General features: G+C 42.7%; 1 protein-coding gene across 1 annotated transcript in view; it reads left to right on the top strand.

Annotated features, from left to right (window-relative positions):
- PAH (phenylalanine hydroxylase) overlaps positions 1 to 23,207 on the top strand; it is a 38,142-nt gene that overhangs the window by 11,100 nt on the left and 3,835 nt on the right. The window contains exons 3-12 of the mRNA XM_027715165.2: positions 3,349 to 3,532; positions 10,022 to 10,110; positions 12,250 to 12,317; positions 15,086 to 15,282; positions 15,661 to 15,796; positions 17,086 to 17,155; positions 18,413 to 18,469; positions 19,469 to 19,564; positions 19,894 to 20,027; positions 23,009 to 23,124. Coding sequence (XP_027570966.1) covers positions 3,349 to 3,532; positions 10,022 to 10,110; positions 12,250 to 12,317; positions 15,086 to 15,282; positions 15,661 to 15,796; positions 17,086 to 17,155; positions 18,413 to 18,469; positions 19,469 to 19,564; positions 19,894 to 20,027; positions 23,009 to 23,124 — 1,147 coding nt within the window. The remainder of the gene's footprint in view (positions 1 to 3,348; positions 3,533 to 10,021; positions 10,111 to 12,249; positions 12,318 to 15,085; positions 15,283 to 15,660; positions 15,797 to 17,085; positions 17,156 to 18,412; positions 18,470 to 19,468; positions 19,565 to 19,893; positions 20,028 to 23,008; positions 23,125 to 23,207) is intronic.

Below are 23,207 nucleotides of genomic sequence, written 5' to 3'. Positions count from 1 at the left end.
AGTTGGACTAGAATGAAACTGAGAGTTGTAAAACAACTCTAGTAACAGTCACTGTAAATATTTTGAAATCAAGGGCTTAGTAGCAAGGCACAGCATATGAGAACACATTTCTCCAGGAGTGCCAGTTCAGGGAGTTGGACGTACGCTGCCAAATTCTTGCTCTGAAAACAGTCACCAGAAGGGTTCTCCCTTCAGCTTCTTCTGTTGTGAGGTCCTGAAGCCTTGGCAAAAAGAGGTAACAGGTTGGCTCTGCACATTGTTGAGTGGTAGATATCTCTCAAATAAATAGCAAAGCAGCTTGACACTCTGCATGAAGACATCCTGCTTATCTCAGGTGTAAGAAAGGAAGTCACTCTCTCCCTGAGCTACTTCCTACCTGTCTTCCTTTTCCCCCCTTTTTCCCACTGTCTTAGGTTGCGGTCATAGTTTGAGAGACATTAGTGGTTCTGCTGCCGCAAGCATACCTTGTGCCTGCCCTGCAGCTTATCTCTTCACTCCCAATCTCTGCATCATTCCCTTAATTTTGTGGTCATTGCTGCCTGTGCAACTGCTCACTGAGCCAGGTTAGAGAGCTGGTACAGAGGAAAAGTCATCTGGTCAAAAACAAAAAAGGGATACAGGTGTCTTCAGTCTGGAGAACAGAAGGTGCTGGGGTGAATTTATTGTGGCCTTTCAGTACTTAAAGGGGGCCTATAAGAAAGATGGGGACAGACCGTTTAGCAAGGCCTTTGGCGATGGGATATGGAATAAAGTTTTAAACTAAAAGAGGGTAGATTCAGATTCAGACTAGACATAAGGAAGACACTTTTTACCATGAGGAGGGTGAGACGCCAGCATGGTTTGCCCAGAGAGGTGGTGGATGCCTCATCCCTGGAAAGATTCAAGGCTAGCTTGAATAGGGCTCTGAGCAATCTGATGTAGCTGAAGATGTCCTTGCTCATTGCAGAGGGGTTGGACTAGATGGCCTTTAAATGTCCCTTCCAACCCAAACTATTCTATGGGTCTGTGATTCTATGATCTCTCGAACAGCTCTGCTGTCTCTGGGGGAGGGATGTTGAGGCAGGGATGAACAATTGTGGGTGGAGGAGGGAAGCAGGGAATAACACTCACTGAAGAGAGGTCCATGTTATCACAGCTCTGCCAGATGTAGAAAGCCTAGTCAGAGCTTAGGACCCCATTTCACTGTGAATCTACACAGAGACAGAATACAACACCCCTACACGTCAGTGCAAAGTGAAAGTAAAGCAACACCTCAGTGTGCCTGTGACGAGCCTTTGGCAGGCAGAGGTTTTGCAACCACTCTCCACCTCTCTGAGTGTCTGTGCAGAGCAGCTAAATGCCCCAAGCTCCAGGTGCCAGACCATGCCGACACAGTGCTCCACACAGCACGGCCATGGCGGAGGGGCCGGCAGCCCCCTGCGCCTGCTCTCTGTCAGAAACTCCCAGCGCCTCACCAAGCAGAGGGTACAATGTGCAGTCTGTTTGTGAAATGGGGCTTTGGAGGCCTAAAACAAATTGTCCTCGGGGCCAAGGACAGTGGTGGCCATTTTCCCTCCCAGGCGGCCCCTTGAGGAGGGATTCACCCCCGTCATCTCTCTGGGGCAGCGGTTGGTGAATGCGCTTTTGACCTTTTCAACTTATTGTATTGGTATCTAGCCAAACAATTTAAGTTCATCTGTAGCGTGCAATGCTCAGGAAACAGAGGAATTACATGCATGTTTCCTACCAAGGAATAAACTGCCTTTTGTGGTGGAATAAATGAGGCATTTGCTGCTGATGGCCAGATGCCCTCCTGCGCTGTGCAAGCACTGAGAGGAGCGAAGAAAACCTTAAAGGATTTGAGAGGCTCAAAAAGAGGGACATAGAGATAAAAAAGGTTCCCTCTTTCTTCCTTGTAGGTCACAAGTAGATCCTCACAGTGTTACTTCACAGATGAAATCCTGACCTCTCTGCAGCAGGGGGTTGACATTGACACCACCAGGGCCATCGCTTCACCCCATGTAGTTTGGGGTGTTCCTTAGCTTGAAAGAAGCAAAACAAAAGCTTCTCCAGGGCTGCTGAGCACCATGTGTCACTTCTTCTGACTCTTCTGTGGTAATGATTTTATGATTCTGTGATCTTCAGGCCCAGATTTCCTCCAGGGATATGTATATTCCTCTTGGGGGACAGAAGCCCAGGCCTGACCCTGTCATTCCGTGTCTTCAGCTTCAGTGTGAGACTGACAGGATGGTTGGTTGGCAAAGTGAATGCCCACTGAAACCTGTTTAAAAGGTTTTTCTCAAAAAAAAAAAAAGAAAGTGCAATATTTTCATATTCAAATTACAGTGCTCAGGAAAACATTTGAGTTCAGCTAAACTGAGGTAGATTGTCCCAAACTTTTGCTTAAGTGACTGGAAAAATAGGATTTTTAGCTACTTATTGCTCACACAGCAGCATGGTGGCATGTCTGAGTTTAGGTTCCCATTGTCTATAGTCATCAAGACTATACTTGCCAATGAACTCTTTCTTCAGAGCTAGAGGACACTGCTGATGGTCAGACAGAATTCCAATTTCCAAGCTAAAGAAAATATTTTCTGTGATTAGATCCTGGAGCAGTACCAGAGATACTGAGGAGTCTCAAACCTTGACTGGACACAGCCCTGAGCAATCTGCTCTAGCAGAACCTCCCTGAGCAATCTGTAGGACTAGCTGATCTCCAGAGGTCCCATCCAACCTCAGCAACTCTGTGATTCTGTGACTTAAAACACCTATGTTTTTATTTGCACAAACGTCGGCTGCCTTTTTTTTTGGTGCAGATCCATGTTTCCTGTTGGATCCCTGCCCAACAGCTGCTCACAGCCCTGGAAATTGTGCAGGTGGCTTTGCAGGTGACTGTGCAGTGGTTTGGCAGAAGCTTATCTCACAGGGTGCACAGCTGCTTGCTTTTCCAGTCTTCTTTCAAGATGCTCCTAAATACAGCATTTAGTTTCTCACGAGAGGGTACTCTACAGGTGGAATGCTTACTTCCTGTGTTGATCCTTGGGAAATGTCCTTGTCGACACAGACAGGCTCTCATTATGTACTTGAGGTACTGGAGTCACCATTTACAATACAAAGCCTGTTTACAACTTGTATCCTGCTTCCACCTTCTTCTAACCTTTATGAGGGTGAATCCCACATTTCATTCTTCCTTTTTGTCTCTCTCTCTGTTGTGAAAATCTTCAGTTCAGTAGCCCCAAGAGGTAAGTGTCTACTTTTGAATTATTTGGATTGTATAGTATGGTTTGTTGACTGACACGTGTTTATCTAGCCTTTATGTCATATTCCTCCTCCCAAATCATGTGGCAATAAAATTTCTTTTTCTCATAGGAAAAAGGTATAAACTTGACCCATATTGAGTCCCGACCTTCCCGTCTCAACAAAGATGAGTATGAGTTCTTCATTAACTTGGAAGGAAAGAATATCCCAGCACTGGATAAGATCATCAAGTCCTTGAGAAGTGATATTGGAGCAACAGTCCATGAGCTTTCACGAACAAAGAAGAAGGACACTGGTAAGGATACACTGACAAGGAATATTTGTGTCACATACTGAAATTACTTATTTTTCCCATAGTAAAGGAGATCCTCTTGGATCTTTGTGGCTACATTTCCCTGTCTCTGCCTATTTTGCCTGTGCTGTAAGCTTTTTCATCTGGAGATTTTCTGTCAGTGTAAACTGCCATGCTTCATCTTTTGCCGTGCTTCTGACTAGGTCTCCTGGGAAACTAGGAAGACTCTGCCACCCACTTTAGTGTGAGCAGGACTAACTCTCTATTACTGTAAGAAATCCCAGGGTGGTCAGTTGCAATTCTGCTCTTGGAGAGAAATAAGGAAAATTTTGTGAGTTGTTCATGCTCCTAATTCTCAGAGATTTGCTAGAGTTGAGGCTGCCTGGTAAGGTGGTGGCTGCCCAGCAGCTAGTCCGAGACACACTTAAATGCCTCTTCAGATAACAGATGTGATTTTAATAGGATTTCAGACTTTAAATACTTTAGGTCTGGATCTTCCTCTTCCTTCCTAGGAACAACATGAAAGGACTTTAATACCTTCTTGAGATCAGTGCTGGTAATCCTTTTACCACTTCCTTTGTGTCTTAGCCATGACATTACATTTGAAGATGAAAAAGAAGAAGTCAGATACTCTTTGGAGTCAATTCTCTCCATTCATGAGATGAAGGGACAAAAGGTTGATTAGGTGATTTATGATCACGTCAAATCAAAGAGGTTCACTTTTGGGAGCTTTTTAATTTCCAGAAGGAAGCTACAGGACCTAGCAGGGCTTGACATTACTTTTATTTTTCTAGTTATTATGAAGAAGTAAATAATAAACCTTATTAAATAATGAAGTTGTGTATAAGCATAGGCCAGAGTCGGATGGAGATACAGCTCTAAGTATCATCCAAGAAAGTCTTGTGTGTGGAAATTCTGACCTCACAGAAATCAAAACTCCTGTGGTCAGCTGTAGGATTAGGATTTCGCTGCATATTACTGTGTTGATCAAAGGGTTTTTTGAGCTAGATTATCCTGTCAGTGCTTCAGAAAGGGACTTTATCCCCTTCTGTCTGAGAGGATAACTTGTGTTTGTTTGTTAATTTCAGTAATTCAGAAATAATATAAAGTGGGAGCAATTTATTGCTGAGGAGACAGAAGAAGACTGATATTTCTTTTTGCCCTTTCCCTTTTTTTTCAGTTTCAACTCCTCTCATGAGTAGTAAGGGTCCAGTCAAACTGAAATCCCCAAAGAACCATATTTTGAAAGGTCAAACAAGCCCTGCTTAGGGGATGAACTGTGGGTGGCAAATTCTGGGCTGAGGCGGCTACGAGGGCAGACTGAGATCGGAACAGCCCAAGCTGTAGGAAGTGTGGTAAGATGCTGTCCTTTATCAGTGATGACATTAACAAATAACAGGCCTTGTGGTGCCTTTTAGGCCAGCTTGCCTTTTAAAAGTGTCCTCCTGGCAAATCTGGTCGTAGTCCATGGATATGCTTATGTGAAATCATATTCCCAAAACACAGAACGGGAACAGTATGCTCCCAGGGAGCAAAATCTCAGAAATATGGTTTATGGGGATATTGCCACACTCCTCTCAGTGGGCAGGTAAAGGCTGGGAATATTTTCTTCTGGAGGCAGTCTGGGATCCCATGGGACTGGTTCTTCTACTGCTGCCTAAAAACGTTCTCATTCTTTCCCTGCTAAGTATTCATTTTTCTCATGCTCATGATTTGAGAAAGAAAAACCCTATTTTGCTGTTTCCTGTAGGAAGCACACAGTACCATTCTTGGGGCACTGCTTTGTGGACACTCAGAGGAAATTTCTGTATTCTGCCCCTTCTGTGTAGTTCAGTGTTAAACACGTTTGTGTGCTTTATTGGGCAAGAGATAAATGAATGGCTTTTTCCTTTTTCTTTTTTTTTCTATTTTTTTTTTGGTCACTTTAACTGCTTTTAGGTTTATTTTTCTTTCAACTAAATGCAAAATATAATCAACATATTCAAATAGTCACAAATACCAGATTTGGATCAACAGTGTAATTTTAGCTGAGAGCAGGCCAGCAAAATGCTCTAAATCCAAATGTAGCTTTAGAGCTTCAGACGAGAAGGGTTGGCAGTTCCTGGGCCAAAAGCCCTTTCTACAGATGGAAAGATTTGTTGCGCAAACACAGTGCATCTCTTCATGGCTCTTTTTGGAAACAAGCTGGCTATCTGCAGTCCACTTGGAGCCCATGAATAAAAATAATTAAATATTATTCTGTTGCAGCATTAAGGAAATGCAGACAATTTATTGCATTTCTAAGACAAGCTGGGAGCTGAAGTTCTGTAGGGGCCTTGTTTGCTAAACCCCGAGGCTGGCTAAAGCATTTGATACTGTTTAAAAATGGGCTAAACCTGGGCCTTGAACTGCTATAAATTGCATAGACCTGTCTTTGACCCTCCTCACAATGGTCCAAATGGAGGAGTTCTGCAGAAGTCCTCTCTGCCCCTGCTTTGCTGCCTCTCATATAAATGGCTTATTAGCATTCTGCTAAGCATTTGACCCCACAGTAATTTGGTCACCACTTGGGTGTCCAGCATGGCCCCATAAATGCTGCTGTTTCACTTACAGACAAATCAATATTTATTACTGATCAGCCCATGTTTGCTCCTCAGACCTTCACAGAGACCCAGTGTTGCAACAGCTTGCCCTGGCAATTCATTAATCGCTGTGCAGACAGACAGTGAGTCTGGCAAATGGGCTGGAGGAGGATGTTGCAAACAAAATATGGGATAGAATCAGCCAGGGGGTAATTTGATTTGATCTTTTAAATAGTTTCTGGGAGGGCTGGGGACAGTCTCCTGGCACTCCACAGCTAGGCAGAAGACCCAGTAGCCCTTTTGCACCCTGGTCCCTGATGCAAGGGCTGTATGGACTTTATGCTGTGTTTGCCCAGAGTCTGTGCTCAGAATCTTTGATTTCCATAAGAGCTGAGAAGGCTCAGGGCTTTCCAGGACCTAACATAACATCAGTTATGCTGGTGCACGTAGCACTAAACATCCTTGGGATTTCCCTTTCACAATCTGCCACTTTCAGCCAGGTCTGCAAGCTCAAAGCTGTTTTCTTTTAGCTACTGCTGGTGTTTGGGTAGACAGGATCAATAGATTTCTGCCCTGCAGGAGCTGCATGACAGGAAGATAAGGTGTTGCTCCTGTGTAGGTGAAAAACAAGTCACCCATCTCCATACCCGGAACTGATACCACATCAGCCTGGAGTCAGTTTTTTGTAGTTTATTGTAAGCTCCACACAAAGTACTTTGGCAATCTTGAGAAAAAAGTGTATTTAATGAAGGTGAGCCACTATTTTACATTCATTTTTTCATTTGAAGTTTTAATGATTCAAACCCTGCCCCTGAGACCTTTCTGATTCAGGCCAGCAAAATCCTGCAGACATCACTGCCAAAATCCACCGCAGATTTCAGCCCCCCCCAATTTGTCTACACAGCCTGGACCCTTCAGTTCGTGGTGTGTCCCTGAGAAGAGTGGTTATTCGCTCTAACACTGACAAATCCTTTGCTGTGGGAGTGCCAGGCAGCTTTTTTCCCAGTGCCTAATCTAAAAACATTTACCAGTGTACCTCAGCCCAAGCTGATAGTGGGGAGTCTGAAGCACAGTGGAGCGAGTCCTCCACCGTCACACAAAGCTCAGGGATAGAGCCAGGAGATAAACCTACATAAAAACCAGGCTCAGGATGGCTACCTGTGCTCACCCTACACATGGTGTAAGTAGGGACCCCTCTCTAGGGATTGACCCCTCTCTAGGGATCAAACACACTTTTTTCTACTCCCCCGTCTGACTAGTTTAACTCAAGGGGTTGGAGGTGCAGGAAAGTTTCTAACGACAAGGCGAGAGAGTATTTCTTGAGCAACTAAGAGAACTAGCCGTGCATCCAGCAGCAAAGAAACGTATGTGGGGAAGATCTTCCTGAGTCTGCTGCTGCCATCTAGTGACTTGTTCAGGTCTGGTTTTTAGGGTAAAGCAGAAGGGTGCATCTTGGAGAGAGTGGACCAAATCCCACTTCTGCTGAGCGGGAGAAGGGAAAGCAGAGCTGGAGCACCGCTGAGCACCGTGACGGGTCTCCGCAGCCCGGGGAGCTCAGGCAGCTCAGGATCTTCCTGGCCAGCAGCCACCAGCTGCCTGTTTTTCGTGGCCTGCCTGAAACAAATATGAAGGCTCCCAAGTGGGAGTGCTCACGGAGCCGGGCTGGCCCTGGGACAGTAGGTCAGGGGCAGTGGGCACTCTGCATGGGGCTGAGCCAAAGTGTGACCTGTAAATGCTGTTGCTGCTCCGGCGCCCCTGCGCAGGTGACTTGTAGAAACCCAGTGCCACAAGTGCCCTCCACACTTTTGGGCTCAGCAGAAATCATGACTGAGTAGTCCTGGAGACAGAGAGATCCTCTTATCCCATAGGTGGTCCATCAGATCTTGGATGAGCCCCATCAGCAAGTCACTGCAGGGAACTGATTCAGCAGCAGCTGGCTGGGGATCAGGTTCACTTGGCACAACATACCAAACAAGATGGGGAGGTATCCTGAGTGACAGTGCTCCCAGCTAAGCAAAGAGCCACAGAAGGGAATGAGCTGTTTTCCAAGCTCTGGCTGAGCAAGCAAGGCCTATTTGTGCAAGAAAGTCACTAAATTAATTGCAAAAATTTTATTTATAGAATCTGCCCCTCGTCTTGGATCAGAGGATCTTTGGGTCATGTTAGACTTTAAATATGTGTTGCTGACTTGTACTCAGTGTGGGGAGCATGTGGGACATGATTCCATGGCCTGAGCATGGTGTACATCCTCAGATGGAGGTCTTGTGCCCTTTCCACATAAAAAATTGAACTGGAAATGGTGCAGAGGGAAGTGATGAGAGTGCATGAGATAGCCCACGGTTTCTGGGCCTAAAATACATAGGAAAAACCAGGAAAATGGAGAGTAGATGGAGGATCTGACAGAGAGATATAAATTCCTAGGGGCCTGGAAAAGGTGAATGACAATTAATAATGCTTATATGCAGGATCTAATTAACAACACTTGAAATAATCAAGTTTAAAAAAAAAGGGTAGTAATTTTTCATGTCACACGTAAAGAAATGATAGACCTAAGTGCTGCAGAGTTTCCTGGAGACAGATGTGTATTTGGGCTCAAAGGACTACTAATTGTATTTGTGAGAAGTTCGCCACAGTCTATTAAATTCAGGCTTGACAACTGACTCTGACTTGGACAGAAGGAAAGGGCAAAGATGCAGGCAGCTCGGATCAGAGGGCCAAAAATGTAAGAATGAGGTAACAGAAGGGAGACCCAAGCAAGCTGAACACAGCAGAGCTGGCAGCTCCCAAGATATGCCCAGTCGCCAGCACTACCTAGTAGTGATACTACTGATGCACTTCCCAAAGCAATGACTGGGCAAGGGCCCACAGTTACTGTGCTCCCTCCACTGAGCTCTCCTGGCTCAGCGTTGCAGAGGGATGGGGTGGCCAGGCCCAGTGGTGGCCTGGCTTGATATGCAACTGGATCATCTTGGAGGAGAAGGAAGAGAGGGCTGCAGCCTGGTAGAGCCACTGCACATGCGATGGGCTTCTTTCTCTTAAGGGGATATGTGTCAGGAGTCTGCCTAGACCACTGGGTAAATGCACTCCTGGCTCTGGGAAGGAGGTTGGACCTGGGATAACTGCTTTATGTACCTAAGAGGTGCAAAGAGCCTTTCGGTGTTGCAATTGCCATGAAAACACTTGACTTCCTCTTTTCTCTGTCTCAACACGCCACATCTGGAAATCCCTGTGATTCTTCTTTGTCCTTCACCTTATGTTCTTATTTAAGGGGAGGGTCCCATGGACATTACATGCTGTGTAGTCAATGTGGTCCCTTTTCACGTGCTGGCTGTGCCACAGGCAGCATGTATAGTGTATGAGTTACAAGGCAGTAGAAGACAGACCAACGATGTTAATCAAGTGAATGCATTATTGTATAATGACTGTAGTAATACAGTGTTGATTTGGAGTATTACAGTGCCATTTATCATTTTATTTCAGAATCCTTGTTCAAGAGAGGTCACCATGTGGGTCTTAGAAAGAGATTTTTAGAGCGTCAAATAATTCTGTACCCCTGTTGTGGGGTTTCTTGTTGTTCCTTTGAAAGGGGGAAAAATTCTAGCTATTGTGAAAAATTCCTGCATTTTGGTAAGCCAAGAGACCAGAAGTAATAAACAGAAAATCATAAACATTACAAGCCAGCTCTGCACCAAGGGTTAGATACTCTTGATGTTCTGTATTCTTCCAACAGTGCAAAACAACCACAAGTTCAAGACAACTTGCACAGTTTGTTCTTGCTTTCTACTAAAGGAAAAAGGATTGCTGCCCAAAGAATTTAGCCCCTTACATATATTTCTTTATGTTTATGGTGAATAAATGGAAAGATCAGAAGATGGTCCCAAACCAAATTACAAAGAAGCATACCAGTCTCTATTTCATTTTTGTTTTTCAGTGCCATGGTTCCCAAGAAGCATCCAGGAGCTGGACAGGTTTGCCAATCAGATCCTAAGCTACGGAGCAGAACTGGATGCTGATCATCCTGTAAGAGCTTTATTTTTTTAATTTTTTTTCCTAGTTATTGGGACAGATATTTCTCTCATTTACATTTGCTCTGCTTTAGTACAGATCTAGTAGACTAAGTCTCACATGGTACAGGACAAGGGTGGTACCACATTTCTAGGGTTAGAATCAGCCTAATCCCTGATTATGAAGTAAATCAAACAGAAGGTTGCTTTAATTGAGCAAATACCAGGAGACCCTAAAAGTCATCAGTGGTCATCAGAGCACAGGGCCACCGGAAGGGTACATCTAGTTTTCCCAGATGAGTCTGGTGTGGTCACTTCAGACTCGTTTCGTGTATCACAAACAAGAAAAATTTAAGAAGCAACGTATCATAGCCCAGAGATGGGAAGACTGGTTTTTCATCCTTGATTACATACACGTGATTTAGCTTAGTGTCTTGTTATGCGGTTGTTAAATCTGCTGTGGTACTTCTTTAGTGAGACACAACAAAAGAAAAGGTTCTTGGTTCAAAAAGTTTGTGGTTTAAATGGTAGCATCGGAAAGTTTTGTTCATTGACTTAGCTGATAAAAAAATTTGTTTTGTGGTTTTTCAATTTTTTCAGATACAAGAATATTTTCTGCCTCTATTCCCTCTCCAAGCAAACAACAACTTGTTTTCATTGTCAAAACACACTGACTTCCATGCAGTGCACCAGAAATTGCTGCTATTAGTTTAATTGAGACAGGGTGATTATAAATAAATTACATGCAGCGCAACAAAAATTGCTGCTATTAGTTTTATTGAGATGGAGTGATTAGTCATTCACTACCTATTGCTTAATTCAAGATGTGTTATGTACCATGTACAATGATTCATGATGTTCAGTGTGGTCATATGGAAGGCAGAATGAAAGGAGGTACACTGAGCCAATGGCCCCCTTGTGTGTCATGTGGGAATAGACCAAGACTGTATTTGAAAAAAGAAAAATATATTAAAAGGAATGAAGCATCTTTCCTCCAGTTCCTAGAATTCGTTGGTGAGCACTTGTGCCTTAAAAAAGAAAGCCAGCTGCTGGGGTAAATAGGTGTGACAGTCCACAGAGTGCAGGAGAGAAATTAAAGAAGCCTGTGTTTTTAGTAGTTAAAGTGATATATGGTATTTAATCACAGTGATCTCTATGAAAGGTTAATCTTGGCCATTGGCTGCCTCTTTTTGATTCACACTCTGAGATTTACACTCTGCTTCAGCCGTCTTCTGTACTTGGTTGTGTTTCATGGCCTCTCGGTCCAGTTGTGCTGTTCCCCACTAAGAGACGCATTTATGAACGACCACGGTGCCCAGTGAGCTCTTCCCATTTGCCCTGTGGAAGTGCATCCTAGTGTGGGAGGATGTTTCCATACTCCAAGTGCTGAAGGCATTCCTAGCACTGAGGAACTTTTAGTCTAAAAAGCAGGCACACTGGGGGAGGAGAATGGTTATCCTAGATGAAGATTTAGAGGTTTTATTTCTTATCCTTGGTTTTATTGGTAATTAGTTGCAAAGGTCAAGCTCCCAACCACAAGGTCTATTAGACATTCTTTGTAGTCATCAATTCCCTTCGAATGATTGAATTTGAAGTACAAATAGGGCTTTTTGGCCTGCTAAGTGCTTACTGTTCCTCTAGCAGTTTGAAAATGAACACTTTTAAGTGTGGTTCATGCTGAAAATCTGCCTAAAAATCTGATTGAGTTGATGAATGTGTTTCTAGTGTGTTTTGATTCTGCTCCTCTGGAACAGCCCAGCTGTGCCAGGAACAGCAACAAGCTTCAAGAGAAACCAGAGGGGCATGGTTATCCGAGTGCTGTTAATTCTGTGTATTGCTCTTGCTAGGAGCGCCTTGTTGTTGCTGTAAAGGAGCATGTTTCCCTATTTTGTAGCAGGCAGAAATGGGAAAATGAAAGGACCTGTGGGGCGAGAGGTGCTGTGAGGCTGTGACTGAATGGCTGCTCTGGTGGCTCTGCAGACTGGGAAGGAGCGGTGCCCTTTGTGAGCAGAGCCTGGCAGAACAGAGGCAGCTTTCCCACTGCGCTTCCTGCACTTCTCAGACTACACCAGCCATGCCTGAGGGTGCTCAGTGGGAGGAAGGCTGTTCACCATTTGCACTTACACATGGATTGACCGTCCCTGTTTCTCTTCAGGGGTTCAAAGATCCCGTGTACCGGGCCCGGAGGAAGGAGTTTGCAGATATCGCCTACAACTACAGACAGTGAGTACCCAGTGCATGGGCAAAAAGCAAACCCACATCTCTTGCCCTCTCCTAGGGTGCTCACCCTGCTGGCAATCCCTGTTTTTCCGTAAGAATCCTCCTGGTGTTGGCTTTTCTCTGCCATGTGTTTAAATCTTACTGTTCATGCATTTATCCCCAAATCATGACAAAACAAAAGTAAATTGTTCCAGGCACATGTTCAGAAGATAACATCACCTCCCTTCTTTCCCTCAACACCCCTCTTCCCTGGCTTTGTTGTCTAATTGAGCAGCAGACTCTGTTGCTACTACAAAGACCTGAGCATTGAATAAAGATGCTTCTGGTATTCTCCCCATTAAACCAGGGCTGGGAGAGGAGTGCCTATCATTAACATTAAAGCAGGAGCTGCATACACTATTAAAATAATGAATAACTTATGGTTCTGATGCTAATCCAGTGTCTGATACCCTACTTTTATCATGTCTGATCCAGCTGCAGTCAGCAATTTGGGCTCTCATTTCCCAAGAAAAATGAATGGACAGGTTAAATTCAGTTAAAACAGGCTTGGCTGATTGCTTTCAGTGATCAGATCTGGAGGAGAAAAAGTTCTATTCCCAGAGCCACTCGCACATATAAATTAGTATTACTAGGCCTGATTCTTGCTGGGACTGGTAAAAATTGTGGTTGCAAAGAAAAAATAACTTATATTTTACATTTAGGGCTCCACTTTGCACAGGATGAAAAGATAGCCCCAAAGCAAAAGAGCTAAAAATCCAATCACAAAATGAGAGACAAAACTGAAGTGATTCACGGAAAGTACAAGATATCAGGTAAAAAAAGTCAGGACCTCAGTTCCCAGCTAGGAAATTTGAATAAGACATTGTGTCCAGATATAAATGGTTCTAATGTGTGCTGATAGATATCTCACAAAAGATGTACCTTTCTTGCACAGTAGACAGCAAATTCTATTCTCCAGTTTGTAGGCTTTCACCAAATTGTACACTGAAATAAAGCAAAAAAGTTAACCACCCCTCCCTCCAAGATTTGAACTAAACCAGTATGTTCCAAGATGTAACTTATTAATATTTAGTCTGTTATCCAGATCTTCAGTTACTTTGGAAACAGAACCTGTATAGACCTAGACTTAAGTCCCAAATGAACCTTTTATGTGAAGTTCTCAGACTTTCCAATTAGGTCTTTCAGTAAATAGGGTGTCAAAGCCCATGTCTGGGCTTCTGGGGCTCATGGAAAGAAGGTATGTGGTTTTTGTGACTTTGTGTGTTAATTCAGGAAGGCACAGATGGATCTGTGATGTCTTTGTCTTGGGTGCTACACCACAACATACCTTTCAGGCTCTGCAGTGGGGAGGAGAGATCAGAGGTTGTCTCCAGCATAGGGGGACAGAGATACAGAGAAGCAGGCAGGAGGAGAGGCACAACCAAAGTTTTTAGGCTTCATGGGAAGTATATGAAAAGGCAAATGTGCTTAGCTTGCGAAGGTGCTACCCGGTTGCAAAGGTGAGATGGGTCAGCGGTTGCTTGTCTTGTACTCTTCTTCCTGTCTTCAATCCCATTCTTTTCTGTATCCCTTTTTTGCACCTATTTTATCCTCTTTCTTTATTATGTTTGCCTCTACTTTTCCTTTGCTCTCTGCCTCCTCTCCTGATAGATTTACCCATTGTTTTTGTTGAATGCCTAATCTTCCTGGCTTCTCTTTCCTTTGCTTTTAGCTTGCCTCTTCTTTCTGCCTTCCTTTGCCTCCAGCCCCACCGATCCTAAAATTTTTTAATTGAAATTGAAATAACCCTTGAAGGTGTTTGAGGATTACTTGGAAGTGCTATAGGAACAACAATCCCCCAGAAATCCTCATAATTCAACAGGATGTTTAAAGCTCCACAGATCAAGGAGGGCTGATACAGAGAGTCAGAAAATGATGGTACTCCAGAGGAGCTGCCCTGAGGCTCAAGAAAAAAAAATGAGGGAGTAGGAGATTGTAGGGTGTCATCAAGAGTTTAACAATGGGTCTCTGGGGCTTGGAAAACTCCAGCATTATTCCAGCAGTGATGTTAACCCTATTAAGTTACTTAAAACCCTTTGATTTTTCAAAGCTACTGGATTCACCTATGGCCCTAACATTATTGCTGAGGAATTGGCTATTCACAGGAGGCCAGACTGCATTACTTGTGATTGTATGATTCCTGTTAGCTTCAGCATGAGCTAAGCACATGGAGGCCTGAGGGAGGGATTTGACTCAAAATTGCTCATTACAATTATAAAAAGTCAAATTGGCTGGACTCTGCATCTGTTACAGCATAAAGTACAGATCAGAATTTCTCTGCCACTCCAACAGAGTTTTATTAAGCTGATGGTTTCCATGTTGTTACAAAAACAATTAATATAATGCACATTAGAGCAAGAAATAAAGCAGCTACTTCATATCTAGAAATGCAAAAGAGAAGAACATCTTGATAAAACAAATAAGCACTGATTTATTTTTAACACAATAATACAGGGAGCTGTCTAATGGCCAATATCTCAGCCAAGGTCAGTATAGCCCTTTCCAGCCAGTGCCTAGGGACAAGTGAGGCTCCTTTTGCATCTACATGTCAGACCAAAGGCATCTTCCCTCCTGCACCAGGAGCTCCTGGTCAGCCCAAGTAAACCTGCAATATGAAGCAGAATAAGAAAACTGTTTTGAAAATAGTGAGTGTAAAAGGAGAAAGAGTGTGGTGCTGGTGGCATATGACATCTTCTGTGTCGCTGCTACGGAGGGTACCATTTTCTTTCTAGTGGCCAACCTATTCCTCGTGTCATCTATACGGAAGAAGAAAAGAAAACGTGGGGCACTGTCTTCAGGGAGCTGAAGAGTCTCTATCCAACTCATGCTTGTTATGAACACAACCATGTGTTTCCACTGCTGGAGAAGTACTGTGGCTACCAAGAGGACAATATTCCCCAGCTTGAAGATGTTTCAAACTTCTTGCAGAGTAAGTTTGAAGCACCTAAAAGAACCAGATGAAATTAAAGGCCTCAGCTATCAGTGGGGGTGATGCTTCCAGAGATGTAAAAACAGTCCCTGCTTTACCATAGGCTCCCTATGGTATGACTTGACCTGTGTCCCAGATCCCTCTCTAATGCTTCCAGGGGTACAGTTGGACAGATGTTCAGATGCTGTGCTGGTGGGATATATGAGTAACAAATTCCCTGCTCTTTCACAATTAAACTCTGTTTAACATAGAGAGAGAAAAAAAAAAAAAAACCAAACCAACCCCAAAACAATTAACAAACTTCCACTGCAAGAAGTCTGGATATGGATAAATTGAACACATTAGCTGTTTTTAAGATTCCATGTTTTTTCCCTTCAGGCTGCACTGGATTTCGCCTGCGTCCTGTTGCAGGTTTACTGTCCTCTCGGGATTTCTTGGCTGGGCTGGCATTTCGAGTATTCCACTCTACGCAGTATATTCGCCATGCATCCAAACCCATGTACACACCAGAGCCGTAAGTACTTTGGCACAAAAAGTGTGTAAAGTTGCAGCAGACTAACAGCAGGGTCAGTCCAACCGATAATAACCATGTGGGAATCGGGAGCACTCCTGGGAACAGAGCTAATGGAGAGCAGCCAAGTGACTACTCTTTTCTGAAAACTTTTTCAGAACATTTCTAGTCTTTTTAACAATTTTCATCCTCTTCTGCAAGTTCTTCTGGGGCAAATGAGATGGTTTTGCTACTGAAGGCATGCTTCTCTGGTGGCTGGGATGCAAGAGAACAGTGTACTAACACAGCTTAGCTATTAACACCCAAATAGTGGTGTGAAATCTAGTGCAGGAATGACTCAACATGTTGCAAGCAAGGTTCTGGCAGCAAGACAGGGGAAGCCCAGACCACTGAACCCATCACTTTTTCAGTTTTACGTTGGAATGTTTCTCTCTGTCCCTGTCCATTGTCCTTTTCCATTTGCCATTTTCAAAACAGTTTTCTCATTCTGCTTCATATTGTTGCAATTCTTCCTCACCTCACTTACTGTTTCTTTTCTCCTTACTTCCCACAACCTCTTCTGCCTTCCTTTATTCTAGTTTCATTCTTCTGATTTTACTTCCTGCTTTTGCTCACCCTATTCTCATCCTGCACAAAGCCAGGCTGAAATGTTTTCCACAGTCCTGGCCTTCTTGAGAGCATCTTATGCCTCTCCCTTTTCCATCTCACCAAATCACTTCTCTGTATTTGAAAAATCTAACAGTCCTTAGGTGAGAGATTTGCCTGTCCAGCTGCCAACTTCAACTAGTGATGAAATAATCCTACCTATTTCATCATATGTAGCTTTCACCTCTCAGTGGGAGGCTATGGGCCTGAACAGGGACTGGAGTTGAGCTCTTGAGGTACATGTTGACATTATGGTGAGTTGTCTCAGTTGCCTGAGCTCCATCTAAAAATGTTTTTTGTCCTTGAGACTGAAACATCTATGTTCTCTTTGGTGGGGTGATATCGTTCTGGGCTTTCTTGAGCTGGGTGGGCAGTTAAATGGATGGTTTTCTTCCATAAGGAAAAACAAATAGTGTATCATCCTTCTGCTGAGTGATGTATGATGATAAAAGCACTGAAAATCCTGGAGTTTGCGAGTACTTCCATCATGAGAATAATCTTAGAGCAAAATGTTTTCCTGGGAGCGATATTTTCTTGCAGGAGCAAATGCACTACGCTCTTGCCTATGTGCTGACTCTAGGGTGTTCATCCAGCATTGCTGGACTTTTCCTGTATCACAGTAATTCAGATGTCATCTTTTCCTGCAGTGATATTTGTCACGAGCTGCTAGGACATGTGCCTCTTTTCGCTGACCCCAGTTTTGCTCAGTTTTCCCAGGTAAGGAAAGAAAGAAAGAAAGAAAGAGAGAAAGAAAGAAAGAAAGAAAGAAAGAAAGAAAAAGAGAAAGAAAGAAAGAAAGAAAAAGAAAGAAAGAAAGAAAGAGAAAAAGAGAAAGAAAGAAAGAAAGAAAAAGAAAGAAAGAAAGAAAGAGAAAAAGAGAAAGAAAGAAAGAAAGAGAAAGAAAGAAAGAGAAAGAAAGAAAGAAAGAAAGAGAAAAACAGAAAGAAAGAAAGAAAGAAGGATGGAGTATAGAGAAAGGAAGGATGGGAGGGAGGGAGGAGGGAAGGGGGAGGGAAGGGGGAAGGAGGGGGGAGGGAGGGAGGGAGGCAGGAAGGAAGGAAGGTAAGCAGGAAGGAAGACAGGAAGGAATGCAGGAAGGCAGAAAGGTGGAAGGAAGGCAGGAATGAGGAAGGAAGGCAGAAAGGAAGGCAGGAAGGCAGGCAGGAAGGCAGGAAGGAAGAGAAAATGGACTTCATGTAACATCTGAGAAGAGGAAGTTGCTTTGGTCTAGTTAGTAAGTTCTCAGTATTGCCTACAGGTTCTTCCCTTTTCCAGAATTGGGGTTTCCTTCAAGACAAGTCATCTTATATCTTGGCTTACTAGGATTTGACATGGTGACAGTTGCTCCAATGTCTTTGGAGTGTGTGTGGGAGGCCCTCTGATTTTGCGCTATGCAGTCCTCACTAGATAAAATAGAGAAAGGAACCTGGTCATATATAGTCTTGTGTGTTTGCCTTCTGAATCTGACTATTACATGCCTCCTGGAAAAGTCTCCATTATTTCCCAAGGTATGAATAAGCTCTTTCAAATCATGCCCTGTCATTCAGACAAAATAGCTCATTCAAGGCTCCAGGAAAAGTCCTTTAATCAGGGCCCATCAAAACAGAGAGGAATATATAAGGTGTGTGGGTGTGATTGATTTACCTCCTTTTGTCCCTATCATTCTCTCAGATGTGCATTTTAGATTTGATCAAAAGCCTGTCAAAGCAAGAATAAAATGTTATTTGACCTCAATGGGCTTTGTACCAGGCACAAAGGATCATGCCTTGTAAATGACATTTGGACAAGACCCTTTGTTCGTTTTTGGAGAGATTTCTGGTTTAAAATTGATCTTGCATGATAGGAACATGTCCTGTAAACATTTGTGTGTGGTAGTAAGCAATGGTAACATTTAAAATGTGAGCAATTACATAATATGGGACAGGAAGAATGTTTGCAATAAACAGCTTGAAGAATAATGGTTTATTGTTACAGGAAATTGGACTGGCATCTCTGGGAGCTCCAGATGATTTCATCGAGAAACTTGCTACGGTAATTTAATAAATGAGGGCTCAATTTTCCAAAGCGCCCTGTGTTGTCTTAATTCTGCTGCCACTGAAGTCACTGATAGAACTCCCATAGAGTTGAATGAGAACAGAGTGAAGACCATGATTGGAAAACCCCACCCTGAAACAGTTGCATTAAAGGAAAATAGCTTTGGCACCCCTTATTCAAAGTGACAGTTGTGATTAAACACAGAAGCCCAGACAAGATTTCCTCCAGCACAAACATATTGGGCAAGAAAAGATGGTATGTTACTACATCCCCACAGGAAATTTCAGGAGGCAGCTTCAGTAGCTGTTCTAACTGCAAGCATCTCTTCCCTTCCACTCTGCCAGGCAGATAATGTCCTCTGCAGTCAATGTCACTCACCTGAATGCTACTCTGAGACTACTGAGACCCAGAGTTGCAAAGTTCAAATAAAAGCGAGGGTATTCCTGTGAGATTAGTGTCACCAGTGCAAACCCACCTGGGCAAAGCATTGCACAGCTTTGATGCTTCTGATAGATGAGGTAGTTCTTTTGAGCCAGGGCAGGTATCCCTTCAAAATGACAGACCAAGGAGTCAGACTAGACCACACACCATCTTCCTTCACTATTGCACTAACAACCTGCTCATCCTCTTGTTGCTGCAGTTAGATGTCTTCTGTGTGAAGCAGGACACAAACTTTTATTAACTAAGGCTGAAACTTTTACTGGGTTGACCAGCCAAAGTAAAGCTTTATTGCTCTAATTTCATTGCCTCTGCTGACAAAGACGAACACAGTAAAACACAACTGTGTTTGTCAGGGAACTGAACTGCTTCTCAGGCACATGGAGTCTAGCTCTGTGCTAGAGAAGAATTTCAGTCTGAGGGGACATTTGTTGCATTTATACATTTGAATTTGACACATGACAACATTTTAAATAGAAATTCAAACTACAAATGTATTCATTTAGACATACTGGTTTTGATCAAGGAATCATAATTTCTGTCTAATTTTCTTGCTAGGTTTATTGGTTTACGGTGGAGTTTGGACTGTGTAAGGAAGGTGATTCACTGAAGGCATATGGTGCAGGGCTGCTGTCTTCATTTGGGGAGCTTCAGGTGTGTTCTAGAAAACATTCCGAATATGTTTATAATCGCTAAAATTTCTCTTCTAAATATCTTCAGATCTTTATTTTTGCTTCATACTTTGTGCATAGAAATAGCATGAAACGTCATACTTCATTGAAGAGCTCTGATAAGCGTGTAGGTGTATGCAAACACAAGAACTCATACCTGTTTCTTTCCTAGTGGGTGGCATTATCATTGTATACCACAGAAGCAACTCTTTCCTGTCTGAGGTGGGATGGCGTTCAGTGGGTCTATATTTCTTTCACAGCACATTTAAACACTTTTAAACAGAAATAAATTTCTTATCTTTTTGTTCATAGTATTGTTTATCAAGTGAACCTGAGATTCAGCCCCTAGTCCTGGAGAAGACTTCTGTGCAGAAGTACCCTGTTACTGAGTTCCAGCCTACCTACTATGTTGCTGAAAGTTTTAAAGATGCAAAAGAAAAGCTAAGGTAAGACAGTCAATCCAGAGAAGACCCCATTTCTTGTCCACTGCAAATACAGTGCATCCCATTGCCATAATGGATCTTGGGTTGACAATAATGTTTCAAGAGGCATTAGAAAAAGATGGTGCAAAGCTTAAAGAGGCTTATCAGTTGGTATCTTCGGAATCTTGGGCAAATATGAGCGGTAATGGGAACATACCTTATACATGAAGCCAAGAATTTGTGTTTAGTGTAATAAGAGTCTCATCTAACCAAAATGCAACAAAAAAAAAATACCAGTCCAATTGCAATGATACTAATACTTAGGGTCAAAACTGGATAATTAATGCAAAACAGGCTCTTTTAACATTACTAGAGTTAACAGTTCTTGTAAAAGAAGAAATCTCCTAGCATCTACTCCTTTACCTCTGAGGTTATGCTCACCCTTAAACTTTGTGTTGTGTCTTAAGTCAACAGTTTCAATCTTGTGGTTGTCAAGTAACAAGCACCTTGAGGTCTTCAGAGCAGGACTGTGATGTTAATGAATGGAGTTTCCCCTCTCTTTTGTGAGGAGATGGGCAGTATCAGTGCTTCTTTTCTTCTTCTTCAACCCTGAGGACCATTTTTATGTTTTCTAACATGCTTTATCTCTTGCTTTTCCTACACTGGCCTCCAAATCTGTGTTACTTCTGAATTTACTATTTATGCTAAATATTTTTGTCTTTATCCCCTTGGTTTCCTCTAAACTGCTTTTTCTCCACTCCTAAGTTTGCTTTACTGTGAATAATCGACAAGTGGGAGTTGTTGATAGCCCAGGGACCAGCAGCATCATGCTTGAGCCTTTAGTGCCTCTGTTATCAGCCCATGCTGATTCTCCTTTATGTTGCATCATTACTTGAGGGTCAGACTTAGTTCACTATATACAGTATAACTATTTGTTATTTCTGCCTATATAAAAATTATTAACAGTAGGCATTATAGCTCACAATTATTCTGAATTAAGCAAAACTAAAACAAATTAGGTAATAGCTCCATGGTCATTAGGCAATTGTTATTACAGATAAACAAAACTTCAAGCAAGCCTAATATCCCCAATCCTGAGGCCTGTGTGGTTAGCTCAATACAAAGCCTCCAGCTTGTTAGCAGCAGTGTGTTTACAAGACTACAAGGCTACGCAGTAAATCTTTCAGTCATCTGTGACTCAAATACAGATCCAGTTCAATAAGATTTTGAAATAGTGGTCCAGGTTCAGTTCTGGTTCTTGAAACAAGAATGGCTCAGACTGTGTTTGGAGTTCAGCTTGGATTTCACCTCACAACAGTATTTCTATTCCTGTTAAAAAAACCACCACCATATTTCTGGATGTTAGTCAAGTCACTGGGGGGTTAGCCTTGGTTCACACTCAACAAATTTTTCATTTGGAGATGGCACACAAGGACTTGTCCCAGACCTGCAGTTTCTTATCTTTCTCTCTACCATTCATAGATAAAAACCCTTCTGCTACTCCAGACTTCTCAGCTCCAAGGTCTTCCTAGCTACCTCCCCTGCTGCTTCTTTAGTCATCATAGGCCTGCAGCTTCTCCTTTTGCCCTTTTCTCTGGGATAACATCTAAGAAAGATGTCCTTCTCTTCTGATCTATGTTATTAGCATCCTGCTAATAACATAGATAACATAGATAACATATCTTCTCTATATCTATCTTCTCTGTTTCTATCTACTTCTATCTACTCTAACTGAGTAGGAAGTTCCTTGAGGAAGATGCTGCCTTACTTAATAAAAAATATCTTGGAGCTTCCTTTATTTGTTTCAAGGACCAAATTGAAAAAGTGGTTAAATTGAAATAGGGGCCTGGGTGCTGGTTGAGTGTCTGTGTTAGGGACTTGCACCTGGACATGTTGTTTATGTGTAACAGAAAACATTCCTGAAAAATTATCCTGAGATTGACCTAAAACTTTTCAGTTTAAGGCATTCATCTTCTGATTAGGATCTTAGCTGAAATTTAGGAAGACCGTCTTCTAATGTGATCTCCCCTCTTATTAAAACTAGACTGATGGCACTGAATTTGTCATAGTCAACATAGGATTTTTTCACTGTCTTGCCTTGTGGTCTGCTTGCACTGAATTCTGTTTGAGACAGTGGCCTTATCTGATAATAATTAGGTCTAAACTGAAGCAACATTGTGGGGGCATGCAGCATATTCCACTGTTCTGGGCATTTGAGATTTACCATGCTGAGTCACAGTCTGTATAGTGCAGCTTCATAATCAACTCCTGCGTGCTTTCCTTCCTCTTTCAGCAATAACTTCAGTAATCCAAAGCAGATATATAAGCCAGTATCCTGCTGGGGTCTAAAAGGAGCCTGGAACAATAGCTCTGACTGTCTCATTCCATTCAGAGTCTTTCTTTCCACAGTTCTGTGGTTATGTAAATTAGTATTTTCTCAAGATACCAAGATCTTAATGCTTCTGCCATGGATTAACTATTTTGCAAAAGAGAACACTGCAAATAAGGGGTGAAAAGAATGCTGCTTCACTCCATTGACTATCTCCTATCTTTGAAATTACCTGGAAACTCCTGCCAACCATGCCAGAAGTTAGCTCTCTGCTTGCTCCTTGGTATGCCAGGATGGCATAGGCACTTGACCTTATTTTCCCAGAAACTGCAGACTTGGATCAGAATCTCTGTATTTTGCATCACTGGAAGGAAAGTGAGATTTTAAAGTTTGGCAGATCCCAGTGCTACATAGTTGGCCTGTACCAGGAGCAGTGTTACCATGCCAATAACTTAATTAGTCCTGTTCAGTAAAAACTAAAGGTGGTAGGGACAAATGCAGATTCAAGAGTGTTGCAGGATGCTGTAGGTCTCAGATCACTCAGCAGGAATTTCAGTTATTTCCTCTGATGGATTTTCTTATCCCCCCGATCAACAAATTCACACATCAAGAAAAGAGCGAGTTAGTGAAAAAAATAGATTTTCAACTTTATATTTATTAACGTATTTTTTCTCAGGAAATTTACTCAAACGATCCCTCGTCCTTTCTCTGTTCGGTATAATCCCTACACCCAGAGGATTGAAGTCTTGGACAACGCAAAGCAGCTGAAGAACTTAGCTGACACTATCAATAGTAAGCAATTACAGATTTGTTACCTTGAATTCTTCCAAACTTGGGTCAGAAATAGGAACCGCAAAGCAGATTCTGTCTGGTTT

Source organism: Pipra filicauda, unplaced genomic scaffold, assembly GCF_003945595.2.
Source record: "Pipra filicauda isolate LSUMZ 115617 unplaced genomic scaffold, ASM394559v2 scaffold2_size9829703_pilon, whole genome shotgun sequence".
Classification (NCBI taxonomy): domain Eukaryota; kingdom Metazoa; phylum Chordata; class Aves; order Passeriformes; family Pipridae; genus Pipra; species Pipra filicauda.
The sequence above is the reverse complement of the archived record's forward strand: the minus strand, read 5'-3'. Positions and strand labels throughout refer to the sequence as shown.